Consider the following 23495-nt stretch of genomic DNA (forward strand, 5'->3'; position numbering starts at 1 on the left):
GATCAATCCCCAAAATATGCAATACTATATATATTAATTTGATATGACCCGAGTAGAGAGGGTGAATTATATGTATCTATCATATTAGTGCTAGAATCTCTGCCATCAAAATCGACAGCTGTACTGCGTTATATGTAGGTATATCGCATGGTGTAGTATGTATTTTACAATATTGCCCAACCAGTTGAATCAGTAGGACACCATAAAGTCTAGTTAAATAGCACAAGTAGCTTGAATTATTACGTATCGACTAGGTCTTAAATTTAAATAATTCTAGAAGTCCCCGCTATTGTATGTTCAGTATAAATTTATGAAGTTATCAGAATGTGTATTCTGATGGGATCGCCAAGCTAGTACATCTTGCATATGCGGGAAGATTTCGATACTTGATTTTTAAGGAAAGCTAAGCGAAAACACTAATGATGCACTCACTGTGTAGGGGCTATATCGAGGTACTCAAGTAATATTATAGTATAGAAGTACTTACTTATCTATTTGCGGACAGGGGCCTCTCGATAGTGACGCACTATGATCTAGGATTCCCTGGGTATTTAAAGAGACATAGAGATACCCTCTAAATAGCTACTTAAGCTAACAGGAAAATGTTGAATCTCATCACGTGGTATGTTCTGTATCCGTTTATAAGAGCTTATTCATTCAGTTAATAGCTTTTTTACAGCCCTTTTTTGACGAATTCGTGCCGACATTTTCGATTATTACTTTAAAGCTTTCTAGACTTACCGTTAAAGGTATGGACAACAGCTTACACTATATGTACCTGGTTGGGGAATTATCAGATTTGAATATATAAACGAGGGTACTAAGCCTCGAATCAGCTGAAATATGAAATAGTTGAATATATAATTAGGGCCTGACCCAACTACGTTCGAGCTATATAGCAGTCCAATTCAATGAAAGAAAAGATTTTTTAAAAAAAGAATGACTTGAATTTTCCCCCAACAGTCAATCCGTTTTAGCTCGAATTTGTGAAGTCGGTAAATCCCCGATTGGTCAGCAGATGGGCGGTTAGCAATCAGTAGACAGCAGTCAGGAGATGCTGAGAGCGGTGTGCCGTGTTTTGGCGTGTTGGAATTGTGTGGTTGGCCAGAACCGGCAAGTTGGTCTGTTCTGGGACGGTCACGTGGCCGTGTAATCCATGCGCATTCCTCAGTCTGGTCACTGGTCACCCATCCCATCCACATCCACTGAACCAGCAGATCCACATCAGCTCGAAACCAACCTCTCTGACCTTCTTTCCCTTGTTCTTCTTTCCCTTCTCTTTTCTTCGTCGAATTTCCTCTGGTAGGCTCTAGATGAAGAGAAGATTTTTCGCCAGTCCGTCGCTCATAATATAGCATCATCATAAAGTCAACATCTGTTATTCTTTAAATCCCTCGGAGTTCTTTAGGCATTAGTTTGTACTACGAACTGAGGCATATCGGGAGTCATCATCGCATTCTTCGCACTCGTCGTCATCGACTTCAACTCCGGGGAACATGTCGAACTCCAAACCTCTCATTCTGGCCCTTGTGTACGTTCCTTTTTGATTTTGAATGAACCAACTCTGGAAATAACTGTATACTTATACTATCTCTATTTCTATCTAGGGCTGGAATGCTTCTAACTGGCTGCTCCAACACTCTTCTCACAAAATGGCAAGACCAGCAGTGTGTCCGGAACTGCGACGACCCAGATCCCCGAAAGCGCGAACACTTCGAACAGCCCGTCATTCAAACTCTTCAGATGTTCATCGGTGAAATGGGATGTTGGCTCGTTATCGGCTTGTTCAAGTTGTACACTAGATTCCAACAGAAGCGCAATGACACAGAAGGATATCAGCCTATCGCCGATACCGAACCGTTGGAGGATCCAGCCGAACCCAGTAGTCCTATATTAAAGGCTCTAACACCGAATTCGAGGGAACGTCCGGCGCTGAGCGGATCGAAGATATTGTTGTTGAGTTTGCCGGCTAGTATGTGATGATGTGCTGTCCTGTGGGGATTCCTGGAAGAATGTTGGCTAATAGGTGTGATAGTCTGTGATATTTGTGGAACTACATTGATGAATGTGGGTCTCTTATTCGTGGCTGCCAGTAGTAAGTGGTTATTCCCCCAAACCCCCTTGCTTGTTCATGCCGAGTAAAGCCTAACATGAGGTTTAGTCTATCAAATGACCCGAGGCGCACTAGTCCTCTTCGTCGGTCTTTTCAGTGTGATCTTCCTCAAGCGACATCTCTACATCTTCCATTGGTTGGCTTTGTTCGTCGTCGTCACTGGTGTCGCCGTTGTTGGTCTCGCCGGTGCACTGTTTAAAACGCCACAGCCACATGAAATCGTCTCCGATGAGGCTGATGCTAATGTTTTGCGATCCTTGATCGGTGTTCTATTGATTGCTGGAGCCCAAATCTTCACAGCCACCCAGTTCGTCTTGGAAGAGCATATTCTTGAAAAGTATGCGATGGAGCCGCTTCATGTTGTCGGCTGGGAAGGTATCTTCGGCTTCGTTGTTACCGCTATCGGCATGGTCGTCCTCCACTTCTCTATCGGTGTTACCGAGGCTGGACGAAGAGGATACTTTGATGCTGCTGAGGGATTGAAGGAGATGGGAATCAAGAACGTCTTCGTCAGCAGTGTCTTGATTATGATTTCTATTGGGTATGTTGCTATTTACAGTTTTGACTTGAACCTCGTGTCGTTAGCTTTGTGTCACCTAGCAGCCACGCGAGACCACATTAACCTTGGTACAAAAGCTAATGTTGGTAATATAGTGCCTTCAACTTTTTTGGTATTTCAGTCACAAGATCTGTCAGCGCTACTTCTCGTTCGACAATCGACACCTGCAGAACTCTCTTTATCTGGATCGTATCCCTGGGTCTCGGATGGGAGAAATTTATCCCACTCCAGCTCCTTGGCTTCGGTCTTCTTGTCTATGGAACCTTCTTGTTCAACGAAATTATCAACCCACCAATGAAGGTTTGCCTGCCAAATCGACCAGAAAACGAGGCAAGAGAAGAGCTTCTTCCGGAAGAACCAATTGAGCACATGTAAGATATGCGAATTGTACATGTAACAACATAGCAGACGAATACAGTCAGATATCATATCAAGAACAGATTGGGAATGTTAGTTTGGAATTTTGGGATTTCTTTTTTTTATATAATATGCACGATATCATTTGGTTTGGGGGGTATAGCGATATAATCGATGCCAGCGATGGTTTATCCTTTGCATTATTTACTTCACAGTATTTTGCTTGTATGTATACCTGTTTAGCTTTTGGTGTAGTTTTACGGTTACTTTTGTCGGGGGGTCATAGAGGTTACTTTTACCATCATATCAATATAATGGAACCGAAGTTTTCTATGTATGAATTGGAATAATAATAATAATATCCATCCCTTAATGCCTTGCATGTATACATGTACCGTCCATACCAAATTTCCCAGAAATCGCTGTCCTCCATTTTGATATCAAAACGCCAAAAATCGCTAACCCTTGACCATCCCGCTGGGCATCCCAAAAATGATAAAGAATAAGACCCCAAAGCCCATCAAATCCGAAAAGAAAAAAGAAAAGAAAAGAAAAGAAAAGAAAAGAAAAGAGCTGAAACCAATTCATCAAGATCATGAAATACACAACCATCCCAACCCTCTCCCTAAAATGAAGAGAAAGAAGAATAATAAAAAGGGACCATTCTACGGTCTCCCAGCTACACATCCCGTACAGCTCAAATCATCCACCACATAACCTCCAAACATCCCCACCGCCAACCCTTCCCTCGCATGCGGTTCCAACTTTTTATTCCTCATAACCTCCTGAGCAGCATCGAACCAAATCTCCCTGATAGGCGGCGGAACATCTCTTTCGTATACATCCCTATTCCCCACCTGACCGGGGACCTGACCGCTCGCAATATCCAAATCATCCCAATCCTTCTGCATCGCCTTCGCAAACCCCTTTCGAGTGGAATGACTGGCATACGGCATATCTGCGGCAAAGAATTCGGTGATTCGGGTTAATCCGGATTTATGCAACATCATCGAAATCCACGGGTCGTTCTTTTGGTGCGGTGGGGTTGGACAGATGGATAGACGGACGAGTTTTATGAGTAGGTGCATTGTATGGTGGGTTTGGATTAGGATCGAATCCGGGAGGGTGGAGATTATGGAGGTTTGAAAGGCGTGAAATATCTCTGCGCGGGTACGGATTTGGTGCGGGGTGTTTGTGGTACTGCTTGTAGGGTGGGAAGAGACTAAGATGCGGTGGGTGGCGAGTAAATCGAGGGATTCCTCGCGTTTACGGGAGTACTCTGTGAGGAAGTATAAAACGTAAATCATGCGTTCCGTGAGTTCGTCTGTGAGACATGATTCCATGACGGAGCGTTTCTTGGGTTTTACACGCTGGATTGGAGTGTTTAGACATCGTTCGATGATGCGTTCTGTTAAGTAGCTTGAGAGTTCACGACAGGTTTGTTCGCGTTTGGTGAGGGAGATGAGGTATCGGACGTCGTATTTGGGTTTGTTACAGGGTAAGGTGGGCGGTGGGAAGAGTTTTGAGAGGGTGGTTAGGGAGTTTGTGCGGATATATTGGCGGGTGATTAGGCTGGAGTTTATGTCTACGATTTCGTGGAAGGAGCGGGAGGTGCATTGGAGGGAGATGAGGTCTGTGACATGGACTTGGGAGAAGATTTGGGCGAGGAGTTCGACGGGGAGACGGTCGAAGAAGGTGGCGGTTTGGGAGGTATCTTGAGTGCGGGAGCTTCTGGAATTATTTTTTATTATCATGTTAGCATTTTTGAAGTTTATTTTTACTAAATATTCTAGATCTTGTTTCTTTCTTTCTTGGGGGATAGTTTTAAGTTTGATATTTTGATTAAGTGATCGATTACAATTGATTAAATTTCAATTGCGTGATATGAGTTTTTATATGGTAATAGCAAGGGAAGTAGACGTAATACATACCTTGAACGATAACGCTGGGCAAAGCGAGATCTCGCTATCGCCAGGGACCAGCCCGATGATAGCTTGCGACCTCTCCCGCCATTAGTGGTACCAGTAGTACCCCCGTTCCCCGAGTTGATCATTGCCATCGAATTCCTCCCCCCTCAAACAAAAAAATAGATATAAATTTGCTGATAGTGACAAAGAAAGAAAAAAATTCCCCCCGAGAAATGAAGGGCCCGAAAGTTGTTTATCGCGTAACAAAAAAAAAAGTACTTTGAGAGGAATGTCAATGGAATGTTGGGTATTTCTATGCTTTTCCTTCTGCGGTTGCTCCCCCCCCTCTCTTGGGGATAGCTAGCTCCTTTTTTGTATATTTTTGGTAGGTGTATATGTAGATCAGGGCGCGCGCGCGACAAGATTTTGATGGGGGATTTTCTTTAAAGTATATGTCAGTCGCTTTGGTAAGCAACGGGACGGGATTAGAAAGAATCCGTACTTTAGGGGCTGGATTTTGTCCGCGTATTCAAAGGGGGTACGTATGGCGGTGAGTGGTGGTAGTTGGTCCCTCTCTTTCTAGTATAAGGTAAGTAATTATGACCTAAGTTTATAAGGTGTATAACAGCGGCACAGATTGATTGCAAAAAAAAGATCTGTTTATGTAAGTATATAGATTAATAAAACTGGAATCCCTTTGGTTTTGTACCACCCAATCCCATCCTTTATGTTAGTTAATTGGTTCAAGACCCATCGATGATCAACGAGAGGTTGTCGTCGTCCGGAATATCCACGATTAGGCGGGGGGAAGGTGAAGAAGCGTGGCTGAGGCTATAATTAGGCCCAGCCCTTGAAATTTCCATATTTGCAGCAGCAAAGCTGCGCAGTCTGACAGGCGTTTGGAGGTTTTACCAACGGGCAAAATGTGGGTTGTGTGGCCCAGCTCCAAAGTTGTTTTGGAATCCTTGAAACGAACAGCTGCGCCCTTTTCCTTCTTTTACTTTTTTAAATTTTTTTTTTTCCCGATTCCCGAAGATGTTCGAGATCGTGTCGTACTTAAAATTGGGGGAATATAGGAAGTGATTATGTAACTAGCTACTCGGGTACTAGATAGATAGCTAGTAATTATAGCAAGTAATATACAGTCAGTGCAAGATAATATATATTAAAATATCAATTGGATCGCAAAGACTAAATTATAAATATTAATTTCCAAAACGATGTTGAAGTCGTGGTAATTCCCAAATAGGTCCTGCTCGGCAGGCGTGTAACCTTGCCGACCTTCGACCTCATCGACAACGCGGCCGCGCCCTCGTCGCCCAATCCCCAGCACGCCACACACACACCGTTCTCCATTTTCTATTCTTGATATCGGACGGATACTACTCTATCCCATATACCTCTCCGGATACATAATAAAAACAAAACCATCTCCCGCGTCCATATATATCACCCACCTCCTCAGCCATGTCATCTGCAACCCCGGCTGCGGGTTCTTCTACCGCCTCCCAGTCCGCTGAGAAGGTCGATACAGAGCTCCGTAATGTCATCCAATCTCTCTACGAAATCGCGGTCTCAACATACCGTAATGATGCTCCGAACCCCGCCGAGATTGTTATCAATCAGGTTAAAGACCTCGTCACCAAGTTTGATCATCTACAAACCGCAGCTCAAGGTGTAAACGATCTGTGGATCCCTCGAGAAGTCATCGGGTATGCCCCCCCATTTACCGTTGTTATCTCCGTTGTTATTGTTTATTACTATTACTTGTAGTAAAAATAAAAACAGAAAGAACAATTTTTCTAATAAATAATATGATACAACCCTGAAATGTAGATATGTCGAACACGGTCGTAACCCTGATATCTATACCCGTGAATTCGTCGAATTGGCAATAAAACAAAACCAATACCTCAACGGCAAACAACATGCCTTCCAGGACTTCCGCGACGTTCTGGCGGAACACATCAATACCGCGTTTCCAGAGCTCAGGGGTGACGTCGATGAAGTTCTAGAAAACACTGGAGGAAGAAGGAACGTAGCTAGGTTACCCGCTATTGCTTCCACGGGGGAATCTGGGAAATCTCCGGCTGGTGATAGTGCTGGTGCCCCCGCCTCGGCAGCTTCTTCGGTGCCTGTCAATGGAGTAATGAAGATGAGCATCAGCGGGAGCGGAAGGGACGAGCCAACGCCCACCGCCTGAAGAATTCGAGGTCAAGATTGGATTCTTTTTTGGACGGGAGATAGTGAACATATCACGTCAGAAGGTCTTTGAGCCAAGGGACCAAACACATACATCGGCGATGCACCGCCACTGTCGCCTTAGAGCAAATCGATGGAGCCACGATCACCTGCAGCTCTCGTGTTGAGAGTTTGCTGTGTCGGGTAAATCTCCCGAATCACTCGACTATCATCATAACGACACAATATCAAGATCATTTCGAAGATTTATGATTAGAACCTTGTAGAGACCTCGGACGGGATCACACGAAACATGTCCTCGGAGCCCGTGGATGCCTAGTGGGGAGGCTTTCGAGGACAGATGTTCGAGATGACTAAGAGCTAAGGCCTAAATTTATTTTTCGGAGCATGCCCGAAAGAATTGTTGGAAAATATAATCTGGTGGGCTCTCTTGGCGCATAAAAAATTATAGTTTTTTTTTATAATTCTGCCGGCTATTTAGGAATTGGGGATGGTACTTTCGCATTCGGATTCCCGGCGGGGTAGCTTTCAATGATAGACAAGAATAAAAACGAGAGTTCTTCAATTTAATCTCCAATGCTAACCTGTTAGCCGATACACCATTATCCGAGTAATGGTGCTCTGAATAGAATAAACAAAAGGAAACGAACAAGGCCAGCAAAAGCGCCTAGTTGGTAGCCGCCTTTCCCAACCGCAAGCCTTATGTGTCATATTCAACTAAAGCCGGTAACGCAAATCAAAATCAATGCAATGCAGGCAAACTCAGTTTGTTAGAAACCAATAATGCTCCACACCTATGCCTTCGAAAAGTAGCTCCGGACCGATGGAATATGCGAGGTGAACGAGTAAAAGTGTCGGCTACTGGAAGCTTGCGAGTCATCCGGATTTGCCCCTTCAACATCCTCCCTCTTCTTATGTTTATCCACCTTTGGAGGAGTCGCTGTTCCAGAGGTCACATGATTTGTCGGTTGATGACCAGCCTCGGTAATCGGGATGGGTTCAACCTGTGACAAGTCGGAATCTGTGTAACGGCGGCGGACTACGGTGCCATTTGTTGATGTTGATGTCGAAAGACGTTGAGGTGCAAATGGAAGCGAACGTCGCATGGCGGAAAAGCTTGCAAAGCTTGGTTTATTCCCGATACCGGACATTAATGCTTCATGGATAGAATCCTAGAAGTTGATGTTGAACTTGTTAGTAAGAGGTCGGCTGTTATGTCTCCAGTTCTTCGTACTTTATGCAATACTCGAATTGGAAGGACCGCCTTGACTTTGCGACGATGAGGGCTATCCCAGTGGTTAGTAAAGCTGTTCAGGACAAGGAAGTGCAATATGCGATCTAACTCTAGCTTTGGGCAGGTCGTCACGACAATGAAATATTGGACCTCGAAATATCTTCCTTTGGTGCATGTTAGAACTTTTTCGCATGGCCACGTTTTACGGATGCCAACTTCAACTTGCCTAAGGGGATCGTTAGCTGTCCTTTGGGGATATCGATTTCACATGTCACTGCATCTTGCTTGTTGAAAGTTAGGCCAGTCCAACGACTGCCGGCATTGAGCTCTGATCTTGCCATTGTTTTTGTCAGCGTCGCGGGTGTCGGATGGTCCTTTGGGTCTTTAGGGTAAACATCTATGCGTCGAACCTAGGATTTTGTCAATGCAACCGCGAGAGAGCAAATGTGCCGACAACCATGCAAATATTGCGTAATAGAGTCCTGCTCAGGAAGGGCCTTACCAATCTAACCCGGATAGTTTTAATGCGGAACTGTGTTTCATTCTCAACCAGAACATCAACAAAAGCAGATCCGCCACTGAACCAGTAAGGGCGGCTTAGGTTAGCTGTAAGCTTCAGAGACCCCTCCGGGACAAAATTTCTCTCCTCGAAAACTTTGACCTCACGATCGAAGTCCGTCACGGTTTTGCGAAATTCGCCGAGAGAGGGGGCCACCGCAACATCTCGGCAACATCGAACCAAGAATTTCTTGTCTCCAATTTTAAACAAAATGGTTCTGTCGAGTATTGGTGGTAAGCAAGGGTGTCATGCCACTTAGGCTTATGTCAATGAGACAGAATTAGCGTACCCGTATATGACATATCGAATGCGGGCAGTCCCCGAGTCGAAAGTCCCAGGGCCGACATCGAGAGGAAGGTTAACATCGAAAGGAAAGGCTCCTTCGCCCTTCCTGATACTCCAAAAGGGGCCAGAATTTTCACCTTGGCGCAGAATAGTGGAGGGCGGAGGGTGGTCGTCGTCAATGAATTCAGCGGCCAAGGCAATGAACATTTTTTGGTGTCCAAAGCCATATTCTACGGAAACAAATATTCCGGTCAGGAATTTGTAAGTCACATTGGGAGGGAAAAAACTTTTATAGACGGCAGAACTGTGGATGGTAGTACCTTCGATTCCAACGAGATCGATGGCCACCCGGCCTAACTGAAGGTCGGCATTTTGAAAAGTGGATATGTTCAATTTCCCTGCAACCGACCCACCAGCAATGTGGAACGGGGAGGTGATGAAGATGTCTGCTTTCATGTAGCAAGGATCACGGGAATTGATGACAGGTGAAACGAGTAAGTCAACTGGTAAGCTGGGCCGAACGAAGGTTCGTGGTCTAGCTAGACGAGTGTGCAGCTCAGCACGATCTCGAAAGGAAGAGCTTTGTGATGCCTGATCGCTAGGCGCATGGTGGCTTGATTCGTTCTCCTGTCGCTTGCGAGCGCAGATTGCATCACAATAAAAGTCAATAACGATATGTACTAAGATGCAATGAATGCACGATGCACGTCTGTATGTATGTACGTAGTATGTACGAATGCGTACGCCCATAGAATGCTACGGAGAGTCCACAACCGATGACGGGCCGGCCAATTTGCGGCGGACCCACGGCCATTAGGACACATCGGATCGAGGATGGCAGCAAAAACGTACCTGTTGGGTTTCGGTTTTTAGGTTAATATCAGTGTGGTCCATATTGGAGCGAAAGTGAGAGCAAGCAAAGCAGCTTAGGTTCAAGAATGCTTGGGAGCCAATCGCTTGCGACACCGGGATCGGGGTTTGACTGGAGTGGTGATTTGTGATGAGGCGTTTTCTGTCAGGAAAGGAAAGGAGGAAGTCCTCCAAGAAATTTTTTGGGTCGAAGGAAGCAAAGTCGGTCGGCTGCCTTGCCGCCGGGCTTGCTTGCTAGTGTGACGCTATGAAAATTTGAGCATATTGCATCTCCGGATCTCCGGCCTGATGCTGGGTCATTGCTCTTCCTTGCCACGAAATTTTCCCATTTATTGCGCAATATGGCTGTTTCGACAACCGATGGCCATGACCGCCCTGACGTCGTATTACTTGTCTTCAATTTGTGTGCCGTTACTTAAGTTCTTCTGGTGAGGATAATCGGGGAGAATCCTTATATACGTCTCTGGTGATTGTATAACTGGAAGAAGCGGAGGAAAGGGAGAGGTTTCGGCCAAGGCAAACAAAGGCCATCTAAACGAGAAGAATAAGAAATAAAATAAAATAAAAAAATTGTGCACTGAAGAATAGACTTTGTGACATGCCTAAAGCCCTGTCTTTGTCCGTGGTTGTAAATTTATACACATCTGCCGGTGACAGCTGTAGTGCTCAATCCATGCGATGTTAACTTAACTTAAACTGTCATTACACGAAGGTATTAAACAGTTAATATTTGAAGTCTTAGAATGCAATAGGTAGTGCTGGAGCGTGCTCGGGGCAGCATCTTTTCTTTTTCTGCATTACGCTTGGCTTTTTTGCGGGGAAAAGAAGAAATATGCAGTGCAGCCAATGGTCCAAGCCATGTGATCGATCGATATCATCGATTCGAGGGACGGGCACCGCAAGTCCCCGGATAGTTTGCCCTCTCTCCCTCGCTTTCATTGCTCCGGCTTCTCCTGTACAATTTCCAGGCCTTCTCACCTAGACTTTTCTTTTTGCGGGGATGATGCGACAGGGCAGAAGGGTGGTTTACTACATACACAGTAGAACGTCGGCTATGTCCGAGCACAATTCTGTGCAGCCTTCGCTTTCGAATCAATGAATCAATTATAAGGGGCAACGGCCCCATCTGATGCATTCGGTCTGAATCAATGGCTAATGCGAGGGGCGGATTCATCCAGAAGGCGCCCAGAAAGACCTTGGAATGCTTTTTCATTGAGATAGGCAGTAGATGTCATGTAGAAGACGAGACAATAGCTCTTCGGAATACCTACTATCCAAAGATTAAGACTTGATAGGCATTCCGGCCCCGGGGAGGGAGAAGACATGGGTGTCCCAGGAAAGCGACCTGATCCGAGGAGATGTCCAGCCCTGTGCTACGGAATCGATCAGCTGGATCTTCTTCGTCTCTGGTCAAGAGCTGGTGTCATTGGTGTCGTCGTTGTCGACTTCAAAGGCCAAAGACGACGCGGTTTATGCCTGAAGAGGTCAAACCGAACGGTGCATCGATCCATTTCCAACGGGACCTTGCGAAAAAGCAAAAGTCTTGGGACCAGGTTGGTCTTCCCGTAGTGGGTCGCCCCAGCTGGCACTTTGCCAGTAACGGCAAAAATTTCCCGTCCGACACTGTTTGGACGGCGTCTTAAAAGTCTTGGGAGTTATTGAACGGCGTTCATCAATGACGAGATGCAAACTCCAGACAATCATCAAACGCAGGACAGGATTCCAGGGCGAGATTCCTGAGGTCACATTTAATTTCGAGGGAAAAGGGACCAATGGGAGAGCTATTTGGAGCGATTTGATATTCTTTGATACCAATATGTGTATGTACTGTATGATACATGTGCATGTACTCTGCGGTGTATATAGATGGAGATGGATGATTCGAATGGGCAGCTCGAAGTGGGTGAGAGAGAGAAAGAGAGAAAGAATGTGGTATTCTTCGGGTGGGCGAAAAGTGGCCGAGACAACGCACCGGGCCCGGAGGACACATTCCGGGACGTAGTATTTTTGTATTGTATTCGATGGAGTAAAAAAACTCTGTAAAATAAAAAAATAAAAATAAAATAAAAATAAAAAAAATAAAAAAAAAGTCACCTGGGGATGGATGGGTGGGAAGGGAATTATGAGCTAGCTTCCATATAACAGAAAATCCTCCTAACCCTTTTTTTTTTTTTTTTTTTTTTTTTTTTTTTTTTTTTTTTTTGTTTCTTTCTCGGGTACTCCCAGTTAAGTTGGGGCATAAAGAAGAAATCACTTGACGAGATTTTTCTTGCCTCTTGCGTATGCCCCCCTTCCAACTTCCAAGAAAGCAAGCAAGTATAGCAAGCACGTATTTTATTTTATTTTATGTATGTACGTATGTACGTATGTATTGTATATGCACTCTAAGTGTCAATATACCTTGTATGTAGAGAAAAGATTTGTCTGTTGACGATATGTGCTTGTGCCTGTGTTAAGTGTTAAGTGTGTGTGTGTGTGCCTCGACTAATTCGATCGAGAGCTCTCCGGACCAAAACTGACTGACTGACAGTGGGCCGGGGAACAAGAAACCCAAGCCCAGCCAGCCTAGCCCATGGATGGCCATGGCATGGCATGGTATGGTATGGTATTCCCTTTGGACTACTCAGAGAGAGTACTTACAGCACAGAGTATAGCCTGGGCATGGCTGGCTGGCTGGCTGGCTGGCTAGAGGAGAGAGAATTAGCTAACAGGACATCCACCCATTCCCCTTCAATCATTCGACCAGTAGGCGGCCTTACCACGAGCACAGCTGCCAGCTAAGCTGCTGCCAATGCAAGTGCGAGTGACTTGACTTGGACTTGACTTGACTTGACTCTAAAAGATTATATTACTTCTTCCTGAATGAAACTGACCCTTTTCGAGTTCCAGTTCAAGGCTTAAACCTGGTGTGTACATGCTCCGAACATACCTTTTCCAGCTGCTAATTACAAATGGTTTGCTAACAGGCTTTCCTTATCTTCACGCACTTCCCCAGCTTTTTATCCCACATCGCCGTTTCCATTACACTCCAAAACTGATTCGAACCTGCTATCATATCGTTCTCGTTGATTATACAATTCTCTTATTTTATTTTTTTTCCACCCTACTGCTCTATCCTCGCCTATCTTTTGCGTGGACCCGTCGTCTGTCGCTCTTGAGCCTCCCCAGCCTAGATTTCTGGTACCTGCATCTATTGTATCTCAAATCAACCGCGCGGGAAATCGTCTAAATCGCTTGTCGCCATTGTTTTCCGGGGGACTTCTGCTCTGGAAATACTTCATTCGTCTTGGTGGGAAGGTTCTTTTTTTTCCCTTCAAGAGGTTAAGTCCTTTTGGCGATATCCAATCCAAAACCAAGCTTCAAGAACACTACGAAATAAAAATAACGTAAAATAAGAAAAGAGGAAAATAAATCCAAAAGACTTGATCAGAAAAAAGTACGTAGGTCTGACATACATCCAAACTATCTTCTTTCTTTCTTCTTTTTCCCTTCCCTTCCTGTCTCCAATGCATGTATGTTTTGCACGGCGAATGCTCTCTGTTCTTTGCCATTGGGGCCTGCGCCGGTCCTGCGTTTTCGATCCTGTTATTCGACCGCCTCATCATTTCCTTCCCCTTCTGTTCACATCTCTATCAAATTTTAATACTTCTCTTATTTTGTTACTGTTTTTTCTATTTTTATTTTATCGTTCTTTTTATTTTGATCCCTTACGTTCATTCATTCTCTCATGTATCCATCTCTGTCCTCTCTATCAAATGGCATCGGCTCCGCGAACTCTATGACCATATCTTGGACTATACACATACATCTTACATTTCACACCTGGTCCATGGCATCCATATGATTCAAATATGGAAAAGAAGGATTCCCAAAGAAGCAAGCCGTTTTAACCCCCCGGTACTACGCCTGAAATCTGCCTCCATGTTGGACTCTCACTCCCTTTTCAGCCTTCATCTTACAAGTTATATTCACCTGTGCCCTGCTCTTCGTTTTAAGAAGACAGCGAATTCTCGAACCCGTTTTGCCTCTTAACAAACTTCGAAGTCAGTATTAACAATTTACCTCCAACTTTTATCTAGGCACTTTGTGTATTCTGATCACTCCAGCGGCTTCTTGGTCGCTGAGCTATCTTTCGGTTTGTTGCTGTGAACGCTGCCAGAGGCTGTAGGCCCCGTGGTTTCACGAGGTTGAGGGTTCTGTTCATACCAAACAGCCTCCGTTCCTAACAAAAGAGGAGGTTATCTTCGTCCACTACACTGTGTAGACATGGCAGCTGCTGTCAAGGAGTCTCCAGGTTCTCCATCTTCCTCAATGTCTTCCCCGGAAGGAAACGCCGTCCCAGATGCCGCCGCTGCTCAGAAGCGGAAAGGCGGGCGTAAGCCTGTTTATGCTACGCAGGAAGAGAGGAAGATGAGAAACAGAGCAGCTCAAGCTGGTAAGGCTCCATACCCTGATTAGATGTCCTTTGGTCTTCCCTATGACTGTGCTGTCGACAACCTTTGGAAAGGCCTTTTGGATCATCACCCTATTTTATTGAACACAAAGTTAAGACTAACCAGTGCGACTTTGTGCTAGCTTTCCGAGAACGACGGACTGAATACATCAAACACCTCGAAGCAACCATCAAACAACAAGAGGAAACGCTTGCGACCCTTCAGCAATCATCTCGCAGCGCGGCAGACGAGGTTCTCATGTTGCGCTACAAGAATTCCCTGTTGGAACGAATTCTTCTTGAAAAGCGCATCGATGTTCATGCCGAACTCAAGGCCTTTACTGACAATGATGCTGTTCCCGCTGGTCCCGTTCCTTCTCTTCCTCCACATCCTCCACATGTGCAAAGAGCATTGCACCAGAGGCTGTTAGGGCGGCCACAACAACATCAGTTCCATAATCAGCATATGGGGCAATTGAGTAGCAGCGGTGGTTTCAAGAAGATGAGAAGACTGTCCGAGTCCTCTTTCTTCCAGAAGCCTACCACGATGGCTGGTTCCCCAACCAGAAAAGTAACATCACCGGCAGTCTCCGTAGAAATGACGTCCCCAGTGACATCTGAGCCCTCGTCTGCTGTGGGAGGGTCTAACCACACCTTCCTTGCCAGACCATCTCCAATAGCTGGTCCTAGACGCTTCTCACACGCCCCGGACCTAGCATCCCTGGCGACGCTCTACCCCCAGCAATATCAAGCCCATATGGATAAACTAGGTAAGATGCTCTTTCAATGAAATAAAACGGATCACCCGTGCTCACAAAGTTTACAGAACAAGAATACGATGCCGAAATGTACGATGAAAACGACGGAGAGGAAGATGACGACCACCCAATCGAAGGCCATGAAGTTCCAGGTCCACACTCGGAATTCGCCATGGGCCAACGAGGACAGGCAGGGAACACTCCGATGACAAGCGGCCAACGAAGCCAGCAACTTCCAGCGCTGGCTTCCGCAGAAGGTGGAACTGGATCTCAGTCGACATCTGGTAACAGCAAGGAGCCGAACGGATCCGCGAGCGAGAACATGCTCCAGCAGTACTACAGCACTGGATCGTGGACTGTGGATTTGTTCTCCGACCCTTACATGATGGGCCCGCTTCAATTCCCAAATCCATTCACCAGCTTCCCAACCAGCAGCATGAGATAAACGACCCCCCAAAAATAAGGGGGCTTGACTGGAACCATAACATCGACCATCTTCTCTCTATCAATATCCAACGTCGTCATTGTACAGATCATCAGCACCTATTCAACATAACTATATATTCAGCTACGGCTATTCGGGCATATTATTTACCAAAAATCACAATACCAAAAAGTTATTCGGTTTTCTGTTCTCCTGTTCTTCTCTTTTTTTCTTTTTGGAACTCGTCACGATGCGATTTGATCATATTTGTTTGGTGTACATTACTATTATCTTTTTACGACCAATGCATAGTTACGGCGGGGAATCATTATGTTTCTTTTTTTCTCTTTCATATTTGCAGGAGCCTGGATTGGTAGATGCCTCTGTCTTTTTTTCTCTTTTTCTCTTCCAGAGCTCCAAGGAGTATGCTCTTCGGTACAGCATTTGCATCAAACCCACATTTCAGGCGAACTTGGGAGCTTCTTTACTTTCCTTCATTTATTCTCCTCTTTTTCCGATCCCCCAAATTTCTTACGGATATTCTATTCCTTTCCTTCTTAATACTCGTCTACGCAATCACCAACGCCGAACTTGAGCTCATTGAAGTTATGGATTCACCTACACCGGTCTGATTGTTCTTATTCTCGTTTTTCCCCTCAGAGCCCGTTTACTTCCTAGCATACTAAAAATCATACTTTTTCCTGTGAGAGGCGATACGTTGTTTTTGGATCTATTACTATTACTATTACTGCTGCTTGCTATGACTACTACTACTACCACTACTACTACCACCGTTGAGGCGTTTATTCTTTATGTTCCATAGCTTAGCTATAGCTACTACTACTACCACTTATTATCATCAGTTCCAGAGCTCTTCAATCTAGCCATGCATCAATAAACCTCGTAGCTCCATCTTATTTTTTTTCCTGCTCGGCTGCAGGCTGTGCAGTTCCGCGTGCCGTTTTCCAAGGAACCGCTTGGAAGTTGCTCCCTTTCCTTTTTCTCTCATTCTCTCGCTCTCGCTCTCTTTCTTTTAAACTATTGTGCATAAGTCCAAGGCCGGGCTTGTAGTTTTCGAAACAAGATGGGATCTGATTGGTTTTTTAATTTTTTTAATTTTTTTTTGAACCCACAGACCAAGTCGAAGGGGATATAAAATGCACCTTCATTGGTAAACGGGACTAGCCTTGATCATGAAACCTAGATACCCGAGTTTCCTGGGTGCGAGAGAGTGAAGAGGAAAAAAAGAGATTGGAGCTGAGCTCGTCTACTTCTCCAAAAAAAAAAAAAAAAAAAAAAAAAGTATCCATTGACTTGGAAAGAAAGGAAGAAAAAAATCCTTTTCATTCTAAACATGCATAGAACATATGCATACATGTACTTAGGTATACTAAGTATGTCTATCACATATTTCTTTTTCTTCCAACCACGTTCCAGACGTCTTACCGAAAGAAAGGAAAAAAAAAAAAAAGGGTGTGTGAGAATGTCCATCTAAACTACCTAACTATTGGGCCCCGTGACTTAAATGTCAAGCTCAAGGCATGTTGGCACCCTTTTTTTTTTTTTTTTGGACTCTTCCCTACTTCCCCGCAATGTGTTGATACGTGGCCAGCCTTTTGGGGACCGTCTGCAGATGCTTTCCTTCCCACCGCACTGCATAGCTATCACAAATCACAGGCTTTTCTTTGCATCAGAACAGTATACATACATACATGCGTCAACCTATCCGTCCTGTCTCTCCGGCCGGCCATTTCGTATTTGGAAACAAGGAAAACAAAAAAGAAAAAGAAAAAGAAGTGTGGAGCGCAGTGGCAGTAAAAGCAATCCGGATGGGAAATGCCTCATGCAAAAGAGAAAGCCGGAAGGCACTCTGCTAAGCACTTTTTCTTCTTCTTGTCACCCAGCCCTCGGGGCCTCACTTTTTTTCCCCACAAAATGCATGTTCTCACTCTCCTTTCCCTAGTCCTTTTATTTTCCTTATTTTTTTTATTTTTTTTAATTTATTTCCTTTCTTCGGGTCCGGTTTCGCACACTGTGCGGAGTACTTCGTTTCCCACTAAAAACCGTTGAACCCGACTCTTTGGGGAAGAAAAAGAAAATCAAAAATCCGGGGTGCATGACGGGAATATGCAATGGGGTTTTCTCTGTATCATACATAACAGACAATATCCATACGACATACACAGAGAGCAACGTGGAATGTTTTAGCTTCGCTGGTCATAAATAATATGAACATTCCTTTTCCTCTATCTTTTTTGTTGTTTTCTTGTCCTTCAAAAGCTAATGGAATAATGAGGCCAGTCGACAGAAGTCTGTGAGCTCTCTCTCTCTCTCTCCGCGTGATTATCGTCTGCAGTATCTTTTTTTTTTTTTTTTTTTTTTTTTTTTTTTTTTGCCTAACCGGCTTCCAAGAGTTTTTTGTTTGTAATGAATGATACCATGAAAGTGAATAGACGAAAAGGTACATGTACTTACCTTATCATGATCATTCTTCTAAAGAAACTGGCCTTTACATATACAACCCTATTCTTGCCTTGGCAGGTGTGTATAATCAAATCAGAAGTAACTTAAGCGTATAAGCCAGTAGAACAAGACGAAGAAGAATAGCATTCTGTAACTTATCATTCACGGACCGGAAAACTGTCACGCGAGCATTTTTCCCTCACTCAATGTCAGCAAGTAAACAAAAAAGAAAACGTAGAGCTGAAAAGCTTTCCCCATACGCGAACGGAGAGAATCCGGGGTACAGCAAAAAAAAATATAAAAGAAAAAAAAGAAAGAAACAAAAGAAAGAAACAAAACCAGCTGACCACGAGAAAGAAACGAGAATCTCAAGAGCTCGTGAGGCTTAAAAGGGACTAATCAACTGAAGCAAGCATTGCTCTCTTAAAAACCCCAAATAGCTACTAGTACTAGGGAGGTGTATTAGCTCGTACAAGCTTTTTTGTTGGAAATGTAAAAAAGGAAATGGTGGGTACCTGGTCGATACTTTCCCCGCAATATAGACAACCTGGATGACCTACGTATCTCTGATGCAGGTCTCGTGTGTCGCCAAAAAAAAAAAAAAAGGTCATGTTCCTGCCTATCCTGAATCTGAATGAGGGATGTATCCGAGAAATACACCATGGGATCGTATTGGTATTCTCCCTCCCCCCCCGTTCCCTTAATGTTATTTATTTTTATACCAATGTACATGACCACCTGATAGGGGACCGGGGAAAATCTGGGGAAATAAGTAAAAGGAAAGAAAAAAAAAATAAACAAAAAAATCCGGGGTATGAAACATTTCGGGTGACCTTTCTTAGCGTTGCATATTAGTTAGTACGTACACCTGCCACAGGTGAGGGTGTGTAAATGAGGCTAGACTCGAGGTTTTTTTTTTTTTGTAATTTGTTGGACTTTAGAGGTGTTGTTTATGTGGTATTTTTTTTCGAATTTCTTGGGGAAAATCCGAAAGATTTTCGATTTTTAGCTTGGTACCTTGGGTCCTTCGAATCTTGATATGCACCCACAGCTTACAAGACCCATTCTATTGGGAGCCTGTGATTGATCCTGTGGTGTGGGCCAATATCAAATACATGACTTTACGACGGTCCCCGGTTGGGAAAGAAAACCGCCGGGAGGCGGAAGCCCCAGAGATTGATGCGCATGCATTGTCACGTCAGAAGTTAGTGCATGTATGTAGGTATGTGCATACATATAATGCCAATATGCTTATAAGGCGTTAAAGGTTCTAGAAAGTGGAGTGAAAAGGTAAAATTTCTATTTGACGATGGCTTCAAAGCTTGCGCTTTCCTAATTAAAAAAAGGAAGAGATCTGAAGGAAAAAAAATATCAAGAATTCCAGAGACAAATCGCTGTTTTTTTTTTGGCTGGTGGCTAGATCCAAATCGCAATGTGAAGGCTCTATCATTGAATGTAATTGGCTGGCTTCAAGGCTAAAATTCATGGATATCGGCTATGACAGACATGTAAGAAAGAAATAGGAAGGAGGGTAAAACATTGAAACGAAAACTAGATAAGGGACCGTGAGGGTAGTATAAAGATGTTCCGAAGGTACACCCTAGTATTGTTGCGCCTTAAATCACCTTCTAGAATAAGAGTTTGCAGCTTCGAACTCCATCCCGGAGAGACTTGGGTATCGTTTTCTAAACTCAAGGAGCTCATCGTCTCGTCCGCTGAGGCTGGAAGAAGAAACATCTTGTATTGGCGATTCGTTAACCTCAGACCTCGTAAGTCCAAGTCCATATCCATAGTCGGTGGGTATTTGTGGTCGTGGCTCGGAAGGCGGCAGTTTTCTAAACTTATCAGGCTTGGGGCCAGGGCGGGGTGGGAGTTGTCGGGGAGCACTTGGGCGGAGTCCTGGGTTACCCTGAGCTGCCGGGGTTACTGTATTCAGGCCTGACTGCGGCTCCGTCCCAGGTCGAGCATACCGATTAACAAGGGATTTCACGGAGGGCGCATCGGAATCAGTGCCAGGTTGCATTGATTCGGTCATAGACAGGCCCTGGAGTTCCTTTTCTAGGGCTTCGTGGGGCTTTGGAGATGTGGCTTCGGTGTAACGGCCATACCCTTCGGCGGTGCGGGGAGCAGGTGTCTTTTCTTCTTCACTGAGTAAAGCGTGCACTTTGCGCTGTATGGATCCAGCCCTAGGTCGTGGGGGTCTCCCCCCTGCACCCTTTTCTGCTATCGATTGCTTATAAGCCGCTGCAGCTGCCTCTACCCTGCGCTCTTCTTCCTGAAGTTGGCGTTTCTCCATCTCCCTTCTAATCTCTGCAGGAATTTCAGAGCTGCTCACTTGCAAATCCGAGGATTGTTGTCCAATATATTCGTCCGAAGGAAAATCACTTGTATGCGGGCTAGTTTTTCCACTCTTCTTAGTGTCTGGGCCGGCTTCAAATCTCCTAAAAGCTTCACCAAAACGACCTGCCAGCATGTTTTTGGTTCCGACAAGTGTAATGGATGGTGTCTTTTTGTGCTTGTGGGACGATGGCGTCGAGGTTGGGAGGCGCTTGTCAGGTTTGCCACCTTTAGAGGCATCGGATTCTTGTTGAAGCATTCTTAAAAAGTCTACACTAGACTCGATATGCTCAGATACAGCGGATGAGGTGGATCGGCCTGTGGTATTATTTTCCAGTTTGGGTGGTTGAGAAGGGGTAGCGTGTTTGGATCGAGACGAAGAGCCCAAGTCACGAAGGAAATCAAGATTAGATTCGATGTGTGTGCTCTTAGGCCGAGCCTTTCCAGTTGGGGTCGGCCGTGAACCGATTGTAGAGACCGGACGAGGAGGCTCGAACGATCTCCTAGCAAGATTGGCGGGACTATATGGAGATGTCGATACGGATCTGCTGGGTTCCCCTAGAGAAGGCCTCATATACCCGCTATTTGATGTTGGTGTGGCGGAGATGCTCCCGCTATGCTGCTCGCCGAACTTCGATTGAAATCTCTCACTATTCCGACTGGGGTGGGGTGAAGGGGTTGAAGCAGGGCTAGTCATGGTTCCCTGAGAAATCATCACAGGTTTGCTCGAAGGCGTTTCTGTCACCCCCGTTGATATCTTCCTAGCCTCCGGTGGGGCAAAACCAGAGGCCATATCGTTCGATCCAGTTAATAGTGGTTGCGATTTAGTCGCGGCAATCGGAGGCATCTCATCGAACGCTTGGTCTGCCAACTTTTTCATTACCCTTTCACTTAATGTGCCCGACGACTCTCCCTTGTTAATCGAAGGACTCTCCGGCGGCGATCCACCAAAGTCGAATCTCGCACCTTGGTCGTGAAGGATCGAGAAGCTTTCTACACTAGGAAATCTTGCGGAGAGCTCATCTTCGGTGTTGGAAGGATCGAGAGCAGCGAAGGGATCCTTGGGATTTTTTGGCCCAGGGCCTCGGGACGTTGAGGTGCTAGGGCGTTGACTGGGTTCAGCATTGGGTCTCGGTGGGCGGCCACGTCTCATCTGCTGAATCTGGGGGAGTTCATCTTTCGGTGGGGGTCTCGGTGCTTCTTTAACCAGAGCAGGTTGGTAGGTTGTCGCAACTGGCGGAGCTGCCGGGAGTGCTGTATTGCTTCGGTCGGTGGCTTTATCGTAGATCTATCATTGATATCAGCATGTGTGAATGGTTGGAGATATGCGATTGAGGTAAGAATTTACATACATTCTTAATAGGTACGCTTTTTCCCCGCAACCTACACACGGCGCAAACAATCTCGTAAATATTAGGTCGCTTTCGAGGGTCTTCTTGGAGCATGGAGCCTGTTGTTAGGTTAGCATTCGCAACCTAGCTTCCTGATAAGATTGAAATGAGGATACAAACCGATCAAACCCTTGACTTGCGACGAAAACTGCGGATAAGGGGGGTATTTGAATGAAGCGTTGAGGATTGCAAGCTGGCCTTGGTCTTCGAACGGCGTGGTATAGTAGCATAACTTATACAACAAGACGCCCAGAGCCCAGATATCCGACTTCTCGTCTATCGGCTGGCCACGGAACACGTCAATCATCTCGGGGGAACGATATTGTAGTGTAGTGTGTTTCTGAATATCCTCTTCGATAAGGCGGCATTCAGTAACATTCTTGCCAGCAGGGCGCGGTTCTGCAGAAGAGCCGAAATCACAAAGCTTGTATGTCCGTGGCTCCGGAGTGATCAGGATATTTTCAATCTTCAGATCTCGATGGAGCAAAGGGGGTTGGAGGTAATGCATGCAAGCGACCCCTTCTGCGGCATCACTGAAGATCTTTAAAATCTCCGGTTCTGTCAACCGATGCTGCAAACGTGTGTTCATGAAGTCGATTAAGCCTCCACCTATAATGAACAAATATGTTAGTTTGCGCTGAATGCACCATCCGGTGAGCGGCAGCACAAACCTGCACAGTATTCCATCAAGAGGAAAACCTCATAGCCGCCTGATTTCAAATGCGACGCGTGAGAGTCAATGTACTTCACGATATGTCTATGCCCTTTAAGCCTTTTCTAGTCCATCAGTAGACACAACCCCTATTAGCGACCAAAGAAGAAGAACAAAAACCCTAAATGATCCTAGAATGTGGATATGGTATCTACCATGGTATCTACTTCTGTGCGCATATTCGCCAATGCCTCCTTATCAGGAACGGCGACACGCTTCAGAACGGCAATATCCGTGCCTTCGACAATTTGATCGATCTTAACAACGTATACATGGGCGAATCCACCTATTTAGCCCGTTATTTAGCACATCCGGATAGGTTACCGGGTCTGTGGAATCTAACCTTCGGAAAGGTATCTTTCAACCACGCAATTATGGGAGCCGACCCTAATCTTCGTACCCGGTTGAAAGGTACCAGGAGGAGCATTATTCTGTTTCGGAGGGTAAGAATGGGGTTGATAATGGCGAGGCTGCTGCTGCGATGGTGGTGGAGCTCCCTGTTGAGCCGGGGGTGAAGCATGCTGCTGATGCTGTCGTTGATGATGGTGATAGGCCGGATCATACTGAGCAGATTGCGGTTGGGAGATGTGGTTGTAGCTGGAAGCCATTGTAGGGGGGTAGAAATCAGGATGAGCCGTCGTTGACAGGAGGTGAGCAAGCTAAGTATAGTCGGACGGTGTGGCACTCGAAGATCGAGACTCGAGCTCCCTAAGCTACGGGCGACGACCAATCATGTGATGCGGAAAGATAGAGCTTAGTGTAACGTCCAACGGCCAACGGCAATGAAGTCGTTGGATTAAAGAATACTTTCGGAGGATAAACGTGAAGCGGCAAGTACGGAACTCGGTTGGAAGGAGATGGCTGCTAGTATATACTAGTTTTCTGGGCGGTT

General features: G+C 45.3%; 6 protein-coding genes across 6 annotated transcripts; 3 read left to right on the plus strand and 3 right to left on the minus strand.

The window, feature by feature from the left end:
* Positions 1–1496: 1496 nt before the first annotated feature.
* On the plus strand, positions 1497–3047 carry AOL_s00054g329 (uncharacterized protein; the record flags this gene model as incomplete). Its single annotated transcript, XM_011121645.1, has 5 exons — positions 1497–1531; positions 1608–1972; positions 2036–2095; positions 2162–2654; positions 2768–3047. 5 exons carry the CDS (start codon positions 1497–1499, stop codon positions 3045–3047), a joined length of 1233 nt encoding a protein of 410 aa, XP_011119947.1.
* A 647-nt stretch (positions 3048–3694) lies between these two features.
* AOL_s00054g330 (uncharacterized protein) lies at positions 3695–5082 on the minus strand (the record flags this gene model as incomplete). Its single annotated transcript, XM_011121646.1, has 2 exons — positions 3695–4760; positions 4961–5082. 2 exons carry the CDS (start codon positions 5080–5082, stop codon positions 3695–3697), a joined length of 1188 nt encoding a protein of 395 aa, XP_011119948.1.
* Positions 5083–6403: 1321 nt separating this feature from the next.
* AOL_s00054g331 (uncharacterized protein) lies at positions 6404–7139 on the plus strand (the record flags this gene model as incomplete). Its single annotated transcript, XM_011121647.1, has 2 exons — positions 6404–6648; positions 6773–7139. The coding sequence occupies 2 exons, from the start codon at positions 6404–6406 to the stop codon at positions 7137–7139; spliced, it is 612 nt and encodes a 203-aa protein (XP_011119949.1).
* A 793-nt stretch (positions 7140–7932) lies between these two features.
* AOL_s00054g332 (uncharacterized protein) lies at positions 7933–9423 on the minus strand (the record flags this gene model as incomplete). Its single annotated transcript, XM_011121648.1, has 5 exons — positions 7933–8310; positions 8373–8424; positions 8556–8782; positions 8875–9148; positions 9221–9423. 5 exons carry the CDS (start codon positions 9421–9423, stop codon positions 7933–7935), a joined length of 1134 nt encoding a protein of 377 aa, XP_011119950.1.
* Positions 9424–14352: 4929 nt separating this feature from the next.
* Positions 14353–15721, plus strand: AOL_s00054g333 (uncharacterized protein; the record flags this gene model as incomplete). The annotated part of the gene is made up of 3 exons (XM_011121649.1): positions 14353–14521; positions 14662–15288; positions 15345–15721. The coding sequence occupies 3 exons, from the start codon at positions 14353–14355 to the stop codon at positions 15719–15721; spliced, it is 1173 nt and encodes a 390-aa protein (XP_011119951.1).
* Positions 15722–19784: 4063 nt separating this feature from the next.
* AOL_s00054g334 (uncharacterized protein) lies at positions 19785–23211 on the minus strand (the record flags this gene model as incomplete). Its single annotated transcript, XM_011121650.1, has 6 exons — positions 19785–21788; positions 21853–21950; positions 22012–22500; positions 22563–22668; positions 22759–22889; positions 22947–23211. 6 exons carry the CDS (start codon positions 23209–23211, stop codon positions 19785–19787), a joined length of 3093 nt encoding a protein of 1030 aa, XP_011119952.1.
* Positions 23212–23495: the final 284 nt, after the last annotated feature.

The sequence above is a fragment of the Orbilia oligospora genome, assembly GCF_000225545.1.
Source record: "Orbilia oligospora ATCC 24927 unplaced genomic scaffold scaffold00054, whole genome shotgun sequence".
In the NCBI taxonomy this organism is placed as follows: Eukaryota; Fungi; Ascomycota; class Orbiliomycetes; order Orbiliales; family Orbiliaceae; genus Orbilia; species Orbilia oligospora.